At 39.5% G+C, this 21,818-nt stretch overlaps 2 protein-coding genes across 3 annotated transcripts in view; both read right to left on the bottom strand.

Moving 5' to 3' along the window:
• rnpepl1 (arginyl aminopeptidase like 1) lies at positions 1-8,465 on the bottom strand. The gene is made up of 11 exons (XM_052582768.1): positions 7,547-8,465; positions 6,203-6,343; positions 5,962-6,113; positions 5,520-5,636; positions 5,201-5,436; positions 4,884-4,997; positions 4,489-4,601; positions 4,271-4,379; positions 3,825-4,049; positions 2,708-2,850; positions 1-1,654 (listed from the first exon to the last, which is right to left on the bottom strand). The coding sequence occupies exons 1-11, from the start codon at positions 8,009-8,011 to the stop codon at positions 1,388-1,390; spliced, it is 2,082 nt and encodes a 693-aa protein (XP_052438728.1). The 5' UTR covers positions 8,012-8,465; the 3' UTR covers positions 1-1,387.
• Positions 8,466-10,550: 2,085 nt separating this feature from the next.
• abcc5 (ATP-binding cassette, sub-family C (CFTR/MRP), member 5) overlaps positions 10,551-21,818 on the bottom strand; it is a 40,299-nt gene continuing 29,031 nt past the window's right edge. For both annotated transcript variants that reach the window (XM_052582766.1, XM_052582767.1), the window contains 7 exons: positions 19,012-19,101; positions 18,689-18,878; positions 14,529-14,688; positions 13,957-14,035; positions 13,628-13,741; positions 13,370-13,534; positions 10,551-11,780 (listed from right to left, as the gene is read on the bottom strand). In XM_052582766.1, coding sequence (XP_052438726.1) covers positions 11,679-11,780; positions 13,370-13,534; positions 13,628-13,741; positions 13,957-14,035; positions 14,529-14,688; positions 18,689-18,878; positions 19,012-19,101 — 900 coding nt within the window. In that variant the 3' untranslated portion in view covers positions 10,551-11,678. The remainder of the gene's footprint in view (positions 11,781-13,369; positions 13,535-13,627; positions 13,742-13,956; positions 14,036-14,528; positions 14,689-18,688; positions 18,879-19,011; positions 19,102-21,818) is intronic.

Here is a 21,818-nt window from a genome sequence, read left to right as displayed (position 1 = left end):
TGAGGGTGGAAAACAACCCCTTTTATTGTTGGCTGTGCAGTGTTAAAGCCTACAATCAACAAAACTATGATTCTACAAGTTAGAGAAACTTGCTGATGAGTGTCTGCCACATATGCAAGAAAGTAAAATCCAGGGTTGGATCCTCAGACACAACACATTAAGTGCTCTCTGTTGTCTTTATTACCTGTAAAACTGAACTGGTCTTCCACTGTGCTTGAAGTCAAGGCCACTGATGATCAGCTTGGACCCATCCACCAATATAACCCCACCCTGAACACCCAACGCTCACTGCATTCTCACAAATCATAATTTACTCCATTTTCTTCAATATATGATAATTTAAGGGACATTTGCCTATTATAAAATAAAAAATGGAGTGAAAAAGGCATTGTTTTCCAAAAAAAAAAAAAAAAAAAATTCACAGCATCTCAATTCCTGAAAACAACCTTTCACACAATGTTTGACAAAATTTAACCAGTGTCCCCCAGTATGGCTGAAATAACAAATTCAGGCTGTTCATTTGAACAGAAGTGTTGAAAACACCCAGTGTTGAAAGGTTTGAAAGGCACTAACATAGCTCCACTTCTTCTGTCTTGATATTTCTGTCTTGATATTCCTGAGACTTAATGTTGAGTGGTTAGCACCAGGAAAGAGAAGCTTGAGAAAGACAGAACCCAGTTCAAACGAATAGGAAGCAATCTATTCATCACAGAAAAGCTGAGAGTGTGTTGGTTCTGCAGGATCTTCATTAGGCCATGATCAGATTTGCACAATGAGTACAGACTGTGTGCATTCACGTCAGTTTTCAAACGCTGTCCCGGAAGGCGATTAGTCAGGGATTGGTCCTCCTCAGAACACCTCTGCGTGGCTAGCAAAAGGAAAGTCTCTGACATCTTGTTAAGGCCCCCCACTGATTTCTCAGAGAACAGATGAGAGCACACACACAACATGAGATGATGTGCATAGGCAGGAGGAACATATGCAAAACACCCACAAAAATAAGACACATCCACACACTCAAAAAGGCAATGGCTAACAGATGGCAACCAGTATCCTTGATACTGACATACCCCTATCCATATGTGCACGCGCACACACACACACACACACACACACACACACAGGTGATGGCATAATAACCATCGCAAATTTGTCCTCCACTTTGTTCCACAGCCCTGAGCAGCTTTATATGTTTAGCTTATGAAAATCAGTGTCTGCCTTTATAAACAGACATCCCAGTGTCGGTGAGAGTGTACACTCATCAGCGCTGGCCTCCCATAATGCATTGCTATGGTCCAGTCTGAGCCAAGGAGTTCAATTCCTGCCCTGTTCCTGCCCATCTGACTTTTCACATCAAACCTTCTGCTTCTCCACAGAAGTTTTGAACTCAAGCGGACACATTGACGTCTCGCAGGGCGATGGTCCCGTTGGCAGGGGGGTCTGTGGGCGACGAAGGGGCAGAGGGGGGGGAAGTGAATAGAGAAGGAGCTGTGCTGGTGTTGAGGGCGCTGCTCTGGAACAGTATCTGCTGAAGTGTCCTGCGTAGATTTGGGTGCAAACGGGCCTGAGTTTGATAAAATACCTCCACAGCAAAACACTTCATCACCCCTCCGCACAGATCCTCGTAAAGGGGCACGGTGTACATCCGTGAGGTCTAGAAAGGAAAGAGGGAGAGAAAAGTTAATAGACAACCTACTGCTGAAACAGACCAGATGAAACATTTATTTTCTATAGGCCTACATAAAATGCCCCATTCTTAATCTAAAACAGATCTCAGTAAGGTCAAGTCAACATGCTACAGTGAAATAAGAGACAAAAGTCTAACTGCGTGCACAACTCGCACTTTAACATAAATCTGACAAGCATGTGACGACCAGATAAAGAGTGTTTGAAATGTCATGCAAAGAGCAATGCCTAAAGCACTGTAACTGTTTTTTTTTTCTTTTTTACACATAGGTTTCCAATATGTTCATTAAAAAAAAGTTACATTATTAATACCTGTAATAATAAAAATACACCATAACTGGCAATTTAACAAATTTTTCTGGCATTAAACACATCTCATCTAATCACAAGTTAGAATAAAAACTAGTTAGTTAGAACTGTATGTTTTATATATCCACTTTGGAGTTTTATTTTATACATATTTTTTATTATCTGCCATATATGACAGGTTATGGTATCATCAGAATTCACAATGAAGAATTCATAAACTTATTACAGTCTCTTAGGATGAAATGTAACCATGTTTGACAATACACTAGAATAGAATATGGTAATCAATACAGCATGCTTTCGAAGAAAGCAAAAGAAACCAGCCAAACTGGTTGTGATTGAGCACATCTCTTTACTGCCCTGAAAAGAGACATGACGTCATAAACAGTCAATAGTCAAAGAGTAGCCGAGAGTGTTTATTAGAAACACTGGAATGTGGATGCCCTTTAAGGAAAACTCAGTTTATACTAAGTGGAGGGTAGAGGGAGAAATAGAGAGCACCAGGCACAGACTCACTGAATTACACACTTTTATAAACCAGAATGTCCCTAGCTTAATAGTGTTTGTGTCCTCTAAACACAGGCGAAATAAGATACTGATTTGCTTGAACTCATCTTCAGAACACACAAAAGCTCTTAAAAATCAATATGGAGATGCTACATTAATGTATTATCAGTTACAGCCCAAAAGACACTTCATTCACAAAACTCACATGTTTATTCAAGAAGCTGCGAACTCGGGGCAGATCAGGATAAAAGCTGTTCCGCACTACAATCTGCAGCCATCGAATCTGGACTTCAGCGTTCATGCCGTCCAACAACGCAGAGTAGCAGCTTGACAAAAAACTCATCACCTCTGAAATGCCAAGAGATGTCAAACATCAAAGCAATGGGAAAACTAATGTGGACAAACTGCTGAATGGATTCTTAAAGGGCTAGTTCACCCAAAAATGAAAATTGGCCCATGAATTACTCAACCTCAAGGCATCCTAGGTGTATATGACTTTCTTCTTTCAGACTAATCCAGTCGGAGTTAATTTAAAGATTGTCTTTGAACTTCCAAGCGGTTTAATGACAGTCAGCGGGTGTTGCAGTTCATCAGTCCCAAAGAAGTGAAATAAAGTGCATCCATACGTAATAAAAAGTGCCTCACATGGCTCCGGGGGGTGAACAAAGGCCTCCTGTATGCTTTTTTGTAAGAAAAAAATAACCATATTTAAAACGTAATAATCAATTTAATCTAGCTTGTGTTCACTGTCGGCTTTGCATACGCACCGCTCAGAAGTGATGCACGTGGAAACACAGCAGAGAGATCAAAACAAAAATACGGGCATTAGAAGTACAAAACGAGAATTTGTAAAGAAGAATGTCGGAGGATTTCGATATAAGCCAAGAAAAGACTGGTTTTCCTTTGCTAAAGGAAGGAATCTTTGCTTATTTGCTCCGAAACTGCATGCGCAAATCTAACATCTTACGTCATCCTCGAGAGCTGCTTCCATGTACAACTGTAGGTGCAAGTTGGTTGAAGTGATTATTACATTTTGAATATTGATATTTTCTTACAAAAATGCATTGATTTGCTACAGGAGGCCTTCGTTCACCCCCAGGAGCCATGTGAGACACTATTTATTATGGATGGATGCGCTTTATTTCACTTCTTTTGGACCCGCTGACTGCCATTAAAACAGCTTGGAAGATCAAAGTAATTTTTTTTTATATAACTCCGACTGGATTCACCTGAAAGAAGGAAGTTATGTACGCCTAGGATAGCTTTAGGGTGAGTAAGTAATAGTCAAATTTTCATTTTTGCGTGAACTATCCCTTTAATACCTTGAGGCAGAGGTGAGCGGTCTAGAAGTCGGTCCAGGAAGAGGACGGTCTGAAAGGTGCTCCAGGAGGAGAGGTCAAATGTAGAGATCACTTGTGGGTCAGGTGCATCCACTCCCCAAAGATCACACAGGTGCTGAACAGGGCCTGTGAGAGCTCTACCCGCCGACAGATCCGGTTCACATAACGGAGGACCACAGCCATTTAGCCATCGCTCAAATTCCAGACCTGAGCAAGAGGGGAAGGAAGAAGGAGGGGAAGAAGTGTCACATTTCTGTTTATTTAGCCTCCATCTCTTGCACTGCTGATGTTACTCTGACCCCTCACTGGGTGTTATGACTGGCTCAACAGGGAAATTCCTAACTGAGGACAAACGGAGCGCAGTGAGATGTGTAACTAGAAGTGTCTCTGTGTGTTAATCATCGTCTCGGACAGCTGTTGAAACTCACCCTCTCGTTGAGCAACACAGCTCTCCTTCAGCTCAGGGAAGAAGCCAAGGAAAAAGTCCAACAGATCCTGAGCGACCACGCTGCTGAATCTGAACTTCTCAATGTAGGCCTACACAGTGCACGGTGGAACAATTCAGAAATTTCATGTGTGGACCATGCCATATATGTACAGTGGAGCATAGAAAATGCATGTATGTGGTAAATGTCATGTTTCTCACCTTAAGGAAGCTATCAAATCTCTTGATGTCACCGCACAGCTGTGAGAGGTAAGATACAAAGCAGAAGCCTTTCTCATAGGTGAACAGATTCATTAGACTGCTGGGGTTTATACCTTTGGAGAAAGAGAAGGATAACATGTCACATTGACCCACAAATCACGGGTCTGACACTTCACAAGTACGTTATAAATATTTAAACACATTTTCCAGGCAAGCTGAACTTTGCAAAGGAAGATTTTCCTAGCTTCTGTCTTTCTGAAATCTGAGTAACAAGGAATTTTAGATGCATTTACCACACAGCTATTTCAGGTGTACGGAAAAATCACTAAGAGCCAAACCCAAGGTCTCTTTCAGACTCATACAAAGGCTGGTTGCTATTGTTAGAAAGGTTGTACCTGGCTCAAATTTGGCCTGCAGCTTACTGACAGGATTGTTGTCTCCAAGAAGACGCATCTGTCTGTGAAGAGCATCTAGACGGAACACAGTCTCAAGACAAGTGAAGGCTTCTCCTGAATTAGAAAAATGAAAAGATAAATGTAAGGAGAGCATTGTGGGAGATCAACAGGCCTCTGCACTCTGCTGGGACAAATGCAAACACTCCCATGTCACTGGCATCGTTCTACACAAGCATGAATCTTTGTGAAATGTATGCATCAACATTTGCAAGAGTGGTGATGTTTCTATGTTTGGATACGTGTGAGGACGTGTATACCATAGGCCTCTGTGGTAATGCGCCTCTGAGCATAAGTGGCCAGACCCTCACTGAGCCACATCTCTTCCCAGGTAGCATTGGTGACCGCATTGCCAAACCAGCCGTGAGCGATCTCATGGATGACGTCGATCAGAAGAAACTCTTGACTCTCCAGTATAGAGGAAATGATGAAAGTAAGACAGGGATTCTCCATGGCAACGATGGGGAATGAAGGAGGGAGGAACACTATGTCGTACCTGTAAAGGGAGAGACGGGATAATGCCTGATAATGAGCCTTGATGTGAACAAGATTGATGTGACTGGAAAGTAAAGAACTGACCTTCCCCATACATAAGGCCCAAAAAGGCCCTCTGCCACATTAAGCCAGCGTTCCACACTGCCACCCAGTTTACTGACCGCACACGTCAGGATGCAGGGCTCTGCCCACACACGACTCCTGAAAGCAGATTGTGGCTGAGGTAAAGCACTAAACACTAATTAAGACGATGCATATATCATAAGCCAGCTTAAAAAGCCAGTATGTCCAGGCTAGGTATGCTAGATAGTACTGGTTTGGTTTTGATATGCTAATGAACCAGCATAGCCATGCTGTGCGGAAGCAAAACTTAGCTGGTCAACCAGCATGGTTTTCTGGCAACCTTGTTGACCAAAGTAGCACATTAATTCTGATAAAGATGGCAACTGATGTGGTCCTGACAACTGTGGTTAAGCAGCCTATCTGAGAAAAACCAGCACACTAGCATTACTCAATCCCTCTTTACCTGGGCCCAATGTCTGCATGCTGTAGGTCTCCTGCCACCAGAGCAACCAAGTAGGCTGGGACAGGGTACTCCATGGAGAACTGGAAAACCCTGTCCTGTTTAGAGTACGCACTTCTTGAGGCACTCATCAACACTGTGACACCCTCTGGTACCTGTAACGCAGCACACATGATCTAAAACCAGACAACAACACTGAATTCCCACAGAGATGTTTGGGTGGATCTGACCAGCTTAGACTCACCCTAACAGTGGCAGAGTAGGTGCTTTTGACGGCTGGGGTGTCAAAACAGGGAAAAAATGAGCGGTTGCAGACTGAGTGACCCTGAGTGAAGACCAACGGACGCGTTTGTCCGCATGTCAGCTCGGCATCGAGCCACCAAATCTGATGAAGGAACCAGGGAAGAATGAAGTAAGGGAGTACCTTTGGCAAATAACCATTCTAGAGAATAGCTCTGAGCATGCAAATGATTCACTACAGATTTACGTAACCAGGTTTAGGTTGCATGGTTAATAGCATTGTAATTTCATTTATTTCATGCAGGTGAAGAAGTTGTGAATCCAAACGTCAAATTAAGTTCTTGATGAAGTTGCAGAAACAATAGACAACTACCCCTATATAGGTGAGCAGCTAACTGCTTGTTTTGTGTGTATATTACGCCCCTAAAATAGCACAGTGTAAGCAGGACTCAGCGGTAACAATGACCTTCTAGCCTGGACCCAGTTTTGGACCAGCTTGCAAAGAGCTGTCGTAATGTTTTTATGCATTGCAAACTCGTATACTTGGCTCTCTGTGAGGTTTGTTGTTTAATTTGTTATGAATTCTGCCAATGTCAAGTGCTTGTCAAGGTAATGTTATTATCTAGCTGGCGATTAAAGATGAGGTTTTGGAAGCATCAGTGAGAATGATGTTTTGGGTTGAAAAATACTTCCAAGAAACTGTTGTCAATGTTGATGTAGCTGCATAGTTTCTGGCTAATACAGCAAATTATTATTCTTTTTGTAATGAAGAAAACTAATTAAAATTTTAATTTCTAACACATAATGCTACTAAAAAACTACTTTAAAAAATAGCAGTCAATGGAGTATATAAGGTACGATTAAGTGCATCCCCTTTATGCAAGACAGGTTACAGTGCAAATAACACTAAAAAGTTTTTCGTAATCGACTTATTTTTTCCAGCCATCTGTAATTGAAAGCCCACCTCCCAGTAATGAGCTCGTGCACTCATAATCATGACCTGGATAACTCTAGTTATCTACTTACAGGGACATGTCACTACACTGAGGTCATTCTTATCAGTATAGCTCAGACGCTCCAGTACACTCACTGTTTTTATCCTGGCCTGTGTCTAATAAATAAACGGGTGATTCCACACCCAATGTTTACAGTCCCGCGTGACGCGCGCCACAGGACCCCTTTAATCTCGCGTAAAAGCTAACGTGGCAGAACTGGTTATCAACATTAAGGCTCGGCTGCTGGGATATTTTGAGTGGATGTTGACTCTGTGTACAATACTCCTGTGCAACAAAGTTATTATTAGCGTGTATGAGAGGCGGCTCGCCAGCTGTCACCGCGTTGACCTTACCGCAGGGCCGTCTGTGGAAGTGTAGCGGATGGTGACACGGAAAGCCCGGTGCGGCCGGATCACCGCGGCCGGGAGGCTGATGTTCAGAGACGAGCCGTAATCGGTGAATGGTTCTATTCGGTAGGTGAGCGACAAAAACACGTCGGGAGCACCGGACGCGCCGGGCACCTTGCAGTCCACGGAATGAATTAATAATGAAGGGTGCGTGTCCAGAATGAGCGACTGGACGCCGGGCTGGACGGGCGTGAGCTCCAGAACCTGCCATCCCGTCATCCTCTTGATGGCGAAGTTCAGGTGGAGGTCCAGGTGGAAATGTCGGAGTTTAAAGCTGTGGAAGTTGGACGCCGACGCGACGTCCACCAGGCGACAGTGCGCCAGACTCCGGCCGCCCTCGCAGGACTTATTACCGGCCACGGACAGCACTTTCCGACAGCAGCACAGCGTCGGCCGCTGCAGCTCGGCCATCGCGAAGTTCGGCGATTAAACACACGATAACAGCGTCTAAGTTTAAAAGCGGCGGTCGCGAGCTGCGGTCCTCGGAGTGGAGCTCGGCGGAAGAGAGATGAGCGACAGATCGAGTTAATACATTGTTGCTGGAGTTAAAGGGGCTGGACACTCCGTGGAGGAGGAAACCGAGTTAAAGTAATGGCAATAAAATGAGCAGGAAGGCAGTAAAAGGCATTAAAACAAAACACAAGTCTACGTAAAATCCATTAGAGCCGCAGAAACGACTGACTTCAGTCCTCCGACCTCCATCTAAAGCAGAATATAGATGCGGATGTCCCAGTCCGTCATGAGATCCCTACGGAAAGATCGGTAAAAAACTACCGGCAGAAGAAGAGACGCATAGCGAAACCCCGATGAACAGAAAAGATATGAGTTAAGTGACTCCCTTAGAAAACAGGAAGTAAAAACAGGGGAGGAAATCACTTCGAGACGGGAAAGTTTTCGAGCTGCAGGGGGGCGCTGCGGAGCTCGCGATCAACCGCAAAAACACGGTCCAGCAGCGGACAAGCGTCTTCAAAACACAGGTTAAAAAAACTAAGTACACTTCCATAATGTAGCCTACTTAAAGCGCTCTATTTTTATGCTTCATATACTAAAAAAGATTTGATACTTCTTAAGATGAGCTAAGTTAATGTGCTATTTTAGGACATGTTAACTAAAATGTGCTTTAAACATACTATCTCTTAATTAAAAAAAAAATAAGTCACCACTTGTAGTGCACTTGAGTGTAGGCTACTATAAAAGAAGGGTTCAAGTGGTATACCTTTTTAAACAGAGATGCTACTATGTTAAAGAGGATTTTAAAAGTACTAAAGAATAGTTTTTAGTATTCTAAATACAAAATAAATAGTGCGCGGAAATAAAGCTCTTGAAGTAGTACATTATCAGGAAGTGTACTTTATTTAACCTGGGAACAACTGGACAGGGTTATATTTGTCATAGATTACAATGTAGTTTATATAAAGTGCCCCAGTTAGTATTGGTAATAGACCAGTTAATGTCACATCAGATGGTGTTGTCTGACTGGGATTAAAAGGACTGGACTAGTAATGCATCCGTATCTTATAACAAAACACTTATTTCACGTTATGGCCAAAAACCAGTAAAATTTCTGCAAATAAGTTAATGATAAAATACTAAATTCAGCCATTTAGGATGCTACGTCATTAAAGTATTAAAATGAACATACGCTACTGTTATTAAAATAGTTATGTTTGTCATGATTAAATTTAAGGGAGCATCAGATGAGGCAAATGTATTGTAAATGTAAAATTGGACAAACAAGCATGCACAATTAAATCTCCAAAATCATCAACCTACTATAAATGACAAAAAAAATCTGTAATATCATCTAAAATGGTGCTGATGCAATGTTTCTAAATGACACATAGGCAGCACTGAATAAGATATTCACTTAAAGAGATAGCTCACCCAGAAATGAACATTTACTCATTGACTTCTATAGTGTGGAAAGGACCCCAGTAACTGCTTAGAAGATATTCTGAAGAACATCCGTGTTTAAAAGAAGAAATAAACTCATACATGTATGGAACAACTTAAGAAGGAGTAAAAGATGACAGAATTAACATTTTTGGCTGAACTGTCCCTTTAAATACTGGTTCAGGGACAAAATGTTTGAACATTTACAAAACTGGGCTGCCAGGATACACAGAGTTCCTTAAGTTTCAATCCTTGAGCCTGAACTATTACATTTGCATACGCTCCCATAGGCCATATAATTGAGAACATTGCTTATCACAGCTGCAAAGGACTGCCAGATCTACCTTGATCTATTTCCAAGAAATGTAGTCTACCTGTGCCAAGGCATAATAACATTTACAGCAGTCTATTCCAGGTTGAATTTACTTAAGACAAAGGAGTGGTAAATATATTTGGCAATAAAGATGGAACATCAAAGGTGAGTGCTTGACTTCAAAAACTAAAAATGAAGTCAGGAACCTTGATATAATTCTGAAAAGAGCCATCCTAAATAAGCATATGATAATGTATTGGCTGCTCAGGTCAGTTTGTGCTTGTTTCCCTCGTCATCCTGGACACCGTCCTGCTTTCTTTCATTGGCCAGATGTGTTTGTGGACTGGACGTGGTTCATAGTTTATGTACTTTCTCCCAAAGTAATTATATTTCTCATCAGCAGAAAGAACGAATGGATGATCTATTATATTCTCAAGTATATCACTTTTCTTTGGGGCTATGTCTCCCTCAGAAATTGTAATGTTCTTTTCTTAGCATTGCCATAAATGCATGCGCCATCTAAGGTGAACAGAAGTCTAAATAAATGGGAGGTATTATTATGAGGAAATGGCAGAATAACAGGATGCATAACAGAATTGAATCTGTGAAAAAGCCACATGAATTATAGTGTATCATGACTAAAATGAACGTCTCGTCTTCTTCTATAAGCATTTCACTCTGGTATCACATTTTTATTACTGTAAATCCTAACTGAGTAATCCAGAAACATAGACACAGAAAGGGTAAACCTAAAATAAATTTATTGAGACAGTGGAGAGACTGTACGCTCTCCTACTCTCCTTCCACCCTTTTCACAAGGCAATAAAAAAAAATCATGCTAAAGCTATGGAAAAAATGGAAATGACGTGACATTTTTGCAGGGTCTGATGAGGGGTCTTGGAAATCAGATTCCCTTTCCTGCAGACCACAAACGACCATCACAACCTGATTCAGAGAGTCCATTCAGAGCGATATCTTTGTGCCAGTGCTGTGATAGACAACCTAACACACACACACACACACACACAAAAACAAATAAAAAAACAAAAAGGCCCCATTCTAGCAAATTTGGCCAGCTAAGATTTTTTGGGACAGAGTCAAAACAACGTCTGTGACCTCCTACAGAGGTGAATACAAAGTGCAAAAACAAGCCCAAATGAAAAATGCTTTCATACGTAAAAGAGCAACAAAAATATACCACATAAGAGAAAAAAAATAAAAGGAACAGGCAAAAATGTTAACAGTGGAAATAGGCTATAAATATACAAAGGCATCTTAGCTAAGACTGAATCCTTGGTGTGCTGAACAAGGAGACAGTAAATAAGCAGCACTGTTTCTCTTAAAGAGTCCCGCTTACTCAGTGCTTCAACATCCTGTGGACAACGTCACCTGTGCCAAAGTTTAGGGTTCAAGTCACAAGACAACATTAACACATGTACTGATGACCGTCAAGTTGTCAAAAATATTAAACTGTAATGAAAGATGATACATCTGAATATATGTACATATTACATACTGTACACAGACCAGCAGAATCAATACAAAAGCACTCTGCAACCACCTTGTAAATACATATAAACAGAGATATGTTCTCTGTAAAGCATACCAGTTTGCATGAATTGAAACTGATTTCCTCACTTCGTTATGTTAATATCAGTGTTTCCTGACCTAAGCATTTAAGCTCACAAGTAGTACATCTTAACAGGCATGCCCCTAATGACAGCCCATGAGTTTCATGGAAATACAATACTCTCCCTCCCCAGTTCCCTATAGGTTTGCAGGAGGGAGCAACATTGAAGCAGCAATGTCTGGAATATTAATGGAGAATGTTCCCTCCGGTCCTCGGGAGTGAAACCTTGGCTCGGACACCCTTTAGCCTCTTACAGAGATTTTGTTCTCCACCGCTGCCAGCATCGCACAGAAGCGTGAGTTTTCATTCGCCAAGAGCTTGGACGGCTCGTCAAATTCCACCAACTGGGTCCAAAAAAAAAGAAAAGGAGAGAAAAGAAAAAGGCTGTGAGTCGGTAAATAGAAGAACAAGAAAAAAAGGGCTTCTTTCATCAAATACGTTTGAAGGAACCGTGGAGCATTGGATTACGTCCCACCAGGGTCTTGGGGCAAAAATGCCACCAAAGTGAACAAAAATGACATCCAAACTCAAGACAAGTAGGAGAAAATTGCCCCTGCACAAGTAAACTACATCTGTTATGCCTTCTCACATTGCATCATATCTTCTGTTCAGTTTTTGCAGCATTAAGCATTATAACCAATCACACGCATTTCTAATGAGCTTATCAACCCAATGGCCAATCAGAGTTATTCCGCTAATAATGCATGTTTTGTTCACTGCATAACCATTTGAACACTTTTACTTCTAATGCTTAAAAAGCAACAGACAAATTCATAAACCGTTCTTCTGTTCCACCTTTGCAGCAGTGTTAATTTTGGCAGGCATTTTTGATTTACTTTTGAATGCTTAACGGTCTTGGTCACATTTTAGTCATTAGAGTCTTTCATAGTTTTAGTCGACAAAGTCATTTGCATTTTTGTCAATTTTTGTTTTTTAGTTATTACTTTTAGTCAATGGTTTTAGCCAAACTGTAGTAACCAAAATTTATTTTGGTAGCTATTTTATATGTAGTTTTCAAATTAAAATAATCATGAATTCTTCTCTCTTTAGACCAAATCAATTAAGCTTATGACAAATATGAATCAAGGACTGAATTTGGAAAATCTTAAATAAATTATGATAATTTTAATTTTTGGGAGAACTATCCCTTTAACAGTAGAGAAAAAGGAGCAACTTACAAAAATATTATACATTTATATACATTTTTTTTTTTTTTAAAGAAGCACAATAATATAAATACAATAGATACAAATTAAACTCATTTTTCAGATACTGTAGGTTTTACTTAACATGTATACATTTATTTAACATCTTTTGTTGGGTAACATTAATGACAGATAGGTATTATCTAACGGCCCTTATCCGATTGCAATTCAATTACAGGGACGCACATTTTGAAGGACAATAGCCTTCAGGATGTATTTTGAATGTCTGGTAGTCCTCAGATAACATTATAGTCCAGTCTTGTCTAGTTAACGAAGACGCGGCATAAATTTTGTCATAATTTCGTCATCAGATATATTTTTGTAGCTCGTCAACGTCTCATCCTAGTCACAGAAAAAAATTTATTTTGTTAACGAAATTAACACTGCTTTGAAGTAAAGACGGCTTTTGGTGATGCTGATAAAACTTGATTGGTCTATATCGTATGTAAGTATTTGATGTAGGGCTGTGCAATTAATCGCATGCGACTGTCATGCGCATCTCGTCAGTAAAAATGTGCATGACAATCGAAAGCGATTAATTGCACAGCCCTAATTGGATGTAAAGTAAGTATTTGACATTTAATACAAGTAAATATAGACACTGTCCCTACAATGATAAAAAAAAAAAAAAAAAAACAATACCCATAAAAATAAATACCAGGGGCAAATATTGCCCCTTAATGAAAAGGTTTTTTATCCAAACCAGTCATTAGACCGCTACACCATACCTGGCCCTGATTGAGCACCATTATACGGTCACAGTTGAGCACCGTGTGCAATCTGTGTGCAATGGTCAGCGTGGTGCAGTCCTGGAACGCATTACGAATCGTCTCCTGAATCAGATTGTCAGTCTCTGTGTCCATCGCCGCTGTGGCCTCATCCAGAATCAAGATCTAAAAATCAGGAGGCAAACAAATCGGACGAGCCGGTTAAATGAGAACAGTCTGTTCTGCATGATCAGCTGATTCCAGTCAATGTTAACTCACCTTGCACTGTCTCAGAAGAACTCGGGCCACACACAGCAGCTGCCGCTCACCCACGGAGAAGTTCTCCCCGTTTTCCACCACCTCGGACTCCAGCTTTAAAGGCAGCTGAGACACCTGAACAACAGAGAGGAGATGCAAGACATCAATCACAAAGATTCAAAGCCGTGGGAAAACTGAAAGAAACACTAAGATGAAGAGAAGAGCAACAAGAAGTCATGGGAGAGTGAGATTTCATACGTGACAAACTGAGAAGCTGCTATGTGAAAGTGGGCAACCTGTAAATGTTATACACGATGTGTGTCACTTGTGAAGGGTTTTCTGTAGCTTACACATTCTTTCATATGTGTCCTGTGCAGGGCATCCCAGATTTGCTCCTCTGAATACAGGCTAAAAGGATCCAAGTTGGATCTGTTCATAAAGAATACAAAACGATTGAGGATAGCAAAATAAAATAAACGGTGACATATACCCAAAAAATTCTTCATACAGCGCACTACCAGTAAAACTGATACAAATTTGTGACCAAAAATTCTTCAGACACTTTGACCTGATCATGTTTTCTTAAATGTTTTTTTTCTTTAATTGCTAATGCAACCTTTTTACATCACAAAATGAACAAAATGAAGCATTGCTTGGTAATCGGTATGATCTAATTGTGTACCGTACTCAAATTTAACAGCTGACAGCTATTCGACACAATTCAGAACATATCTTTCTATCAAAGTTATCTGACATTATCAAGATGAAGTTCTTGTCATTTTTTATTACCATTTTCCTAAACTATAACGAATAAACTGTGATAATGTGAGAAATGTTGAATGTGTCTGAATAATTTTTGGTTTGACTGTATTTGTGAAATGGTCTGTTGGATACAGCACAAGTCAGAGGAGGTCCCGCCTACCTGACAGTACCACTGAAAAGCACTGGCTCCTGTGGAATGATTGACAGTTTGCTGCGCAAATCAGCAAGGCCAATGTCGCAGATGTTGACACCATCAATCTTGATGGAGCCACCGCACGGTTCAACCAGCCGGTACAGAACCACTCCCAGAGACGACTTCCCTGAGGGCAGATTTATTACACATTCATCTAGATTCCCCATGAAAGTGTTTTAGAAAAAAAAACCCTGATTATAAAAGTTACCTTAAATTGAATATCTGATTTGCACAATAATTTATTTTAAAAGTTAATGATGTCTTGATAAACTTGCATTATTACCATCTGTTAATAGTCATTTTATACATTATTAAGGTATTTAAAACCATAAAAATATATTTTTATTATTATTATATATGTAAATGTGCCAAATGTAAAAAATTTTATTATTATTAATTATATTTATTTATTTTTAGTTATATGCAGTTAAAACTTGTTCTGTGGGTAGTATGGCAGTATCAAATTTTCATGGTGCGATTAATTGCTATTGTTTTTAATCACTGTATACGGTATTATCATGGTATTGAAATTTAGTTACAAAAAAGTGTTGTCAAAGTAAGTTCAAGTTCAAGTTCATTTATTTATATAGCACATTTAAACAGCCACACTAGACAGACCAAAGTGCTTTACAGAACAAGCATATAAAAATAAAAGCAGCAAGACACACTTAAGCACATAGAGAACAACTAAGCTAAGATTTATTATAAAATCAAGAAGCAAATGTAAAATAATAAGAACAGTCTAAGATAAGTAATCAATATGCTAACGAGAATAGATAAGTTTTGACCAGAGACTTAAAAACAGAGAGGTTGGGAGCAGTTCTGATCTCTAGAGGCATGGTGTTCCACAGACAAGGCCCTGCCACCGCAAAAGCACGCTCCCCTCTACGCTTAAGTCTGACACGAGGGACTACCAGCAACGCCTGGTCGTGGGATCTGAGACTTCTGGACGGAATGTACGGATGAATAAGTTCAGAGAGATAAACTGGTGCTAGGTTGTGTAAAGATTTGAAGACAAAGAGAAGAATTTTGAAATCTATTCTCTGCCGGACTGGTAACCAATGTAAAGATCTGAGAATGGGAGAGATATGGTCATATTTGCGACAATTATGGATGAGTCTGGCCGCCGCATTTTGGACTAACTGAAGACGGGAGATTTGAGAATCTGATATACCGCAATATAGTGAGTTGCAATAATCCAGTCGACACGTGATGAAAGCATGAACCGCCATTTCCAGAGTTATTGGAGTGAGAAAGCCTTTGATTTTAGATAGTAAGCGAAGTTGGTAGAAACCAGAACTGACTACAGATGAGATGTGTTTATCAAACTTTAAAGACTGGTCAACAAGAACACCTAAGTTCCGCACTTCTGTAGATTTAAAGTGAGATAGACCTCCCAAGTCTGGGCATGTGCACTGGGACTGAAAACAATGACCTCGGTCTTATCATCATTAAGGGATAGGAAATTTTGAGCTAGCCATGCCTTCACCTCCTCTAAGCATAGATGAAGAGAGTTTAGTGCTGCAGGATTATTGCGCTTGATAGGAATGTAAATTTGGGTGTCGTCTGCATAAAAGTGAAAAGATACACAGTGTTTCCTAAAAATTGTGCCCAGCGGTAGCATGTAAAGAGAAAATAGAGAGGGAGCCAAAATAGAGCCCTGTGGAAGACCACATCTCAGGGGTGCCATGGAGCTGGAAAAGTTTCCCATTTTTACTAAAAACTTCCTGTCAGTAAGGTAGGACTGGAACCATGACAGGACAGAGCCTTTTATGCCCACCCACGTCTCCAGTCTAGCTAACAGAGTAGGCTGGTCAACGGTGTCAAAAGCCACCGACAGATCTAGGAGAACTAGAACCAGAGTGTCTCCACGGTCAGTGGAGAGATAAATGTCATTTAGCACTCGCAGGAGAGCGGACTCAGTGCTGTGGGCAGTCCTAATCCCAGATTGAAAGACCTCATATATACAGTTATTTGACAAAAAGTGTTGGAACTGATCCAACACGATTTTCTCTAATAGCTTGGAAATGAAAGGTAGGACAGAGATTGGCAGGTAATTTTTTAAAACAGAAGGATCCAGTGAAGGCTTCTTGAGCAAAGGAGTGACCATAGCCACTTTAAGATTGGCCGGAACAGATCCAGTGCTTAGACACTTGTTGATAAGGTATACCATACCTGGACCCACCGTGTTGGTGATTAATTTTAAAAATCTCGGGTGAATGATATCATTTGGGCAGAATGAAGGTTTGAGCTTAGCCTCCACATCCTTCAGTGTCTGGAGGTTAATGGGAACAAAAGCCTCCCAAACACAGGAGGTACGCGGCATAATAGGGGGGAGAGTTAATTTTGGGCAGATACTGGTCCTTAATGTAGTGATTTTGTTAATAAAAAATCTCTGGAAGTCTTCACATAGAGCATCTGAGGCAACAGACAATTTAGCAGATGGGTTTAAAACAGAATGAATGACAGAAAACAAGACCTTAGGGTTAGAGTGATTGGATTCAATTAAGTTTGAGAAGTATGCGGCTTTAGCTGATTTAGCAGTGTTCTGATAAGCTGTAAGTGAGTCTTTGAACATGCGGAAGGAGACACTTAGCCTGTCCCGTTTCCATTTGCGTTCGGTCTTTCTACATATTTGTCTTTGGAGACGAGATGTAGAATTTTGCCACATATCTGATTTTGGTTTAGGTTTGTGAGGCTTAAGAGGAGCAGTCACGTTAGCTACTTTAAGCCAGGCAGAATTTAAAAGGCTAAGATGCTGATATGCATCCAGGTCAGATAAAGGTTGGTCCAAGTGCCAGTGAGAGCATAGCTCAGTAAAGCACAAGTCGAAGTTTGTGTTGAACTGAGGAGAACAGAACCGTGACATAACAGGATCAGTAGTGGGTTGAGAAAGCTCCAGAAGAGACAGTGAGAATAAAATAGGCTTGTGATCAGAGAGAGGAAATTCAGAGATAACAATATCAGTGACATCAATCCCATAAGATAACACAAGGTCCAGTGTGTGGCCTTGAGTGTGGGTAGAGTTTTATAACAAAGTATAAAGTATAAAGTATAACAGGTTTAATAACTCGTTTCCTTTAACAAAAATAACTGAACAATTACATACAATAAAATACACAAAAAAGTATAAAGTAAAAAAATTCACAAGTGAAAGTGCCAAAGAATTCTCAAGAACAATAAGTAACACATTACAATAAGATCTCATTAGTTAACGCATTAACATTAATAATGAGCAATAGCTACATTTGCACATTTACAGAAGTTATTAGTTCATTAAATAACTTATTGCAACTTTTTATTTTTAATATTAAATATTGAAATTATCTAAGATTAATGAACGTTTAAAAATAATTTGGCATTGACATTGTTTGCTAATGAATTAACTAATGTTAATTTACGGAGCCTTAATTTAAAGTGTGACCAAACAATAAAGAATCAAAACATTTTCAAACAATATCTAGGGCATGTTGTAGAATCTTATTTTACAATAAACAGCCTATTGTATTTGGCGCTGTGATCTGAATGGCTATTTAAACCATTGCAGCTGTTTTATTTAGAGAGTTTCTGGGGTAAAGGCTGCATTTCTGCTGTTCAGCGCCATCTGCTGAGTTATGTGCGTTTTCATCCAGAGTGTCTTTCACACTCTCCGCCATGCAATTCTCATCTGTGTTTCCCGCTCTCTCTCGTGAAATCAACACTGAAGTTGCTCATCAGTTTAAATTATATTAAGCCTTTAAGTTCTGCATAATTAAGGGCGTGGCCACTTGAGTGACAGGCAGATTTCCACTGCTGTCACCGCTGTCGAGCTAGGTGGGCGTGGTTTCAGCAACCTCCTCCTGCCTCTTTTGCCTATTTTTTGATTATCCGGGAGCGACGCACTACCAAGATGGTGACGACAGGCTCCGCCCACTTTGAGCTTCAAAAACGCTCTTCAGAAATCTACAGGTCATGTCATGAACACTACGTCCATGTATTTTTACAGTCTACAGACGCAGCATACAGCGGTGTTGTGGATTGTGATCAGGAAAATATTTTTAAAATGCATTCAAAAAAAAATAAAAAAATCTGAATAATAAATTAAATATCATACTTAAAGAGAACAGACATAACAAGAAGAGACTGACCTGAGCCCGTTCGTCCCACGATCCCGACCTTTTCTTTCGGTCGAATGGTGCAGGAAACTTTCTTCAGTATCATTGGGAGATTGTCCCTGTACCTCATCTCCGTTTCATCAAACACGATCTCACCCTCCTGGGGCCAGTCAGATGGAGGAGCCTTGTTTTTCACCCTCGCAGGAGCCTCCAGAGACAGAGACTAAGACAGACAGAGGTGACTAAGCAAAGGTAGAACTTCATCCTTTCTGAATTCATCGTAAAAGAGTTACAACAGACCTCAGATCTGGAAGAGAAGCTTTTAATGTCAAGTTGAAATGATGCAGGACTAGTACCTTGATGTAATGGTGGATTCTCTCTACTGAGGTGAACCGAGCTTCAGTCTCAGAGGCCAAGCGAACAGTAAACTGGAATAACCCTGTGAGCTGTGGGAGACGAAAGAGATGTTAAGATGCAATATCTATATAGTTACAATTCATTCTTATTCATTTGTTTACCGTATTTTTCAGACTATAAGTCGCACTGGACTAGAAGTCGCATTTATTTAGAACCAAGAACCAAGAGAAAACATTACCGTCTCCAGCCGCGAGAGGGCGCTATATGTCTTCAGTGTAGACTACAGGAACACTGAGCAGCATAGAGCACCCTCTCGTGGCTGTAGACGGTAATGTTTTCTCTTAGTTCATTTCTCTCCGTTCATGTCAAATTAATTTTGATAAATAAGTCGCACCTGACTATAAGTCACAGGACCAGACAAACTATGAAAAAAAGTGTGACTTATAGTCTGGAAAATATGGTATTTGCTTCAGTTAAGTACTTTAAGTTAGACTAAATTAAAAGTTCAATTAGCCAAGGGGACAAGTTTGTTATATATATATATATATATATATATTATATATATATATGTGACCCTGGACCACAGTCTTAAGTCTCTGGGGTATATTTTTAGCAATAGCCAAAAAACATTGTATAGGTCAAAATTATGTATTTTTCTTTTATGCCAAAAATTATTAAGATATTAAAGTAAAGATCATGTTCCATGAAGATATTTTGTAAATTTCCTACCGTAAATGTATCTAAACTTAATTTTTGATTAGTAATATTCATTATTAAGAATTCATTTGGACTACTTTAAAAGGCAATTTTCTAAATATTTAGATTTTTTGCACCCTCAGATTCCAGATTTTCAAATAGTTGTATCTCAGCCAAATATTGTCCTCCTAACAAACCTTACATCTCAGTTTCGAAGAATTGACACTTAAGACTGGTTTTGTGGTCCAGGTTCACACAAACATACACACACACACACACACACACACACACACACACACATATATATATATATATATATATATATATATATATATATATATATATATATATATATATATATTTTAGTTAATATTTATTTTAATGTTTAAGTAACAAACATGTTTTTAATAGTTTCAGTTAAATAACCCTGGTACAATCTGCTCCCTTCAAACAATACAATAGTTTCCATTGAGTGAGTAAATGTCAACTGGCAATTTGACCTTATGCAAATCTAATTTGAAGGAAATATATGCATCCTACACTTATTTTTGTTATCACACTTGTTTTGTTTGTTCGGTCCTGAGTTTGATTCCCTCACTATTTCACCGTGGGTTTATTTTCACATCGTATGATTTGGCTGTAAACCACAGTGCATTTGCGTCATCAATTGAATACCCCCTCTTTACCAGTATAACCAGGTAATGATGACTCAGGAGGGAAAAAGGTGCTGAAATGGAAAGCATTTTCCTCACTTCACATTTTGGCAGACGCCCAATCAGACAAAAGGCATAACATGCACAGAATGGCATGTGCATCAGTCTGCCACAGATGCAAATTATGTGGGTTTTTCTAAGCAGTGATCCATTTGCTATTCTACCTGCAGGGCATCAGTCCCGCTTGACATCATCAGTTGTGGTTTACTTCTGGAAAATAGGCTGTGTTGCTCTTATTACTACTGCAAACATTTACATGAACCATATCCCAAGCTTGTTTTCAAACATTTTACGTAATCAGATTACTTTGTTCAAGTAACTAGTAAAGTAACGCATTACTTTTTCATTTACAAGAAAATATCTGAGTTACTTTTTCAAAAAAGTAAAAAACCATTTACTTTGTTTTCCGATTTAATGCAAATAGAGTCAAGTCTCCTGTCCCCATATTGGGAGAAATCTGAAGTAGAGAAGTGTTGTGAATGTTGATAATTTCATCCCACTCGCAAAAAAAAACAGATTTCTTATTCATCAAAATTAATAAAACAGTGAAATGCAAACCTTAGAATATGACACAAACCTGCAATAATGAAATATGTTAAACAACACAAATGTATCTAATCCCATTTCATTAACTAATGTCTTTGCTGCTGACTTCTGATGATCCAGTTCAGCCAGGCTAATAATAAAAAATGACTTAAGATAAACTAACATTTGTGCTTCATTGTTTTTTTTATTTCTGAAGAGTGTTGAACCTTCCTCTCCTGTGTTCTACTGTACAGACGTGAATTTACTTTTCCTTCAGCCTGAGGTTTATTCATCACACTCTTTGGTGTGAAAGGCCTTTTACATTTTTATATAAATAGAACTTCTTATATTAAAAACATTCAAGCCCTGCTCATATTTAAAAAGTAACGTGAAAGTAATGTAACGCATTACTTTACATATAAAGTAACAAAGTAACGTAATTAGTTACTTTTGTAGGGAGTAATGCAATATTGCAATGCATTATTTTATAAAGTAACTTTCCCCAGCAGTGTTCGAGAATTTCAAAGCTTAAAAAAAATAATTTTTACACCAAAATGGCCTACCCCAAAAGCTTAAGAATGAAAATATCTTTATAAATACAAAAAAGCAGTTTCCTCCATCTCCAACAGATGCATACAGCAGCTGTTTTGTGGCCATGCATTGGCTGTTGTGAAAGTACTGACGTTATCATATAGCCCTCATCATCCCGATTTAAATCCGAAGTTTCAAACATATTTGATATGAGCAAGTAGATCGGGAAGTGCAAGATTTAATCTGTGAACAGCTCACATTACCTTAAACTACGGGACCGATCAGGCGCTTGACAAGATTTTTGAAATCTTGTTAAAACTCCTATAGTATGATCCAGGGTT

Source organism: Carassius gibelio, chromosome B18 (genome assembly GCF_023724105.1).
Source record: "Carassius gibelio isolate Cgi1373 ecotype wild population from Czech Republic chromosome B18, carGib1.2-hapl.c, whole genome shotgun sequence".
Lineage (NCBI taxonomy): Eukaryota > Metazoa > Chordata > Actinopteri > Cypriniformes > Cyprinidae > Carassius > Carassius gibelio.
The sequence above is the reverse complement of the archived record's forward strand: the minus strand, read 5'-3'. Positions and strand labels throughout refer to the sequence as shown.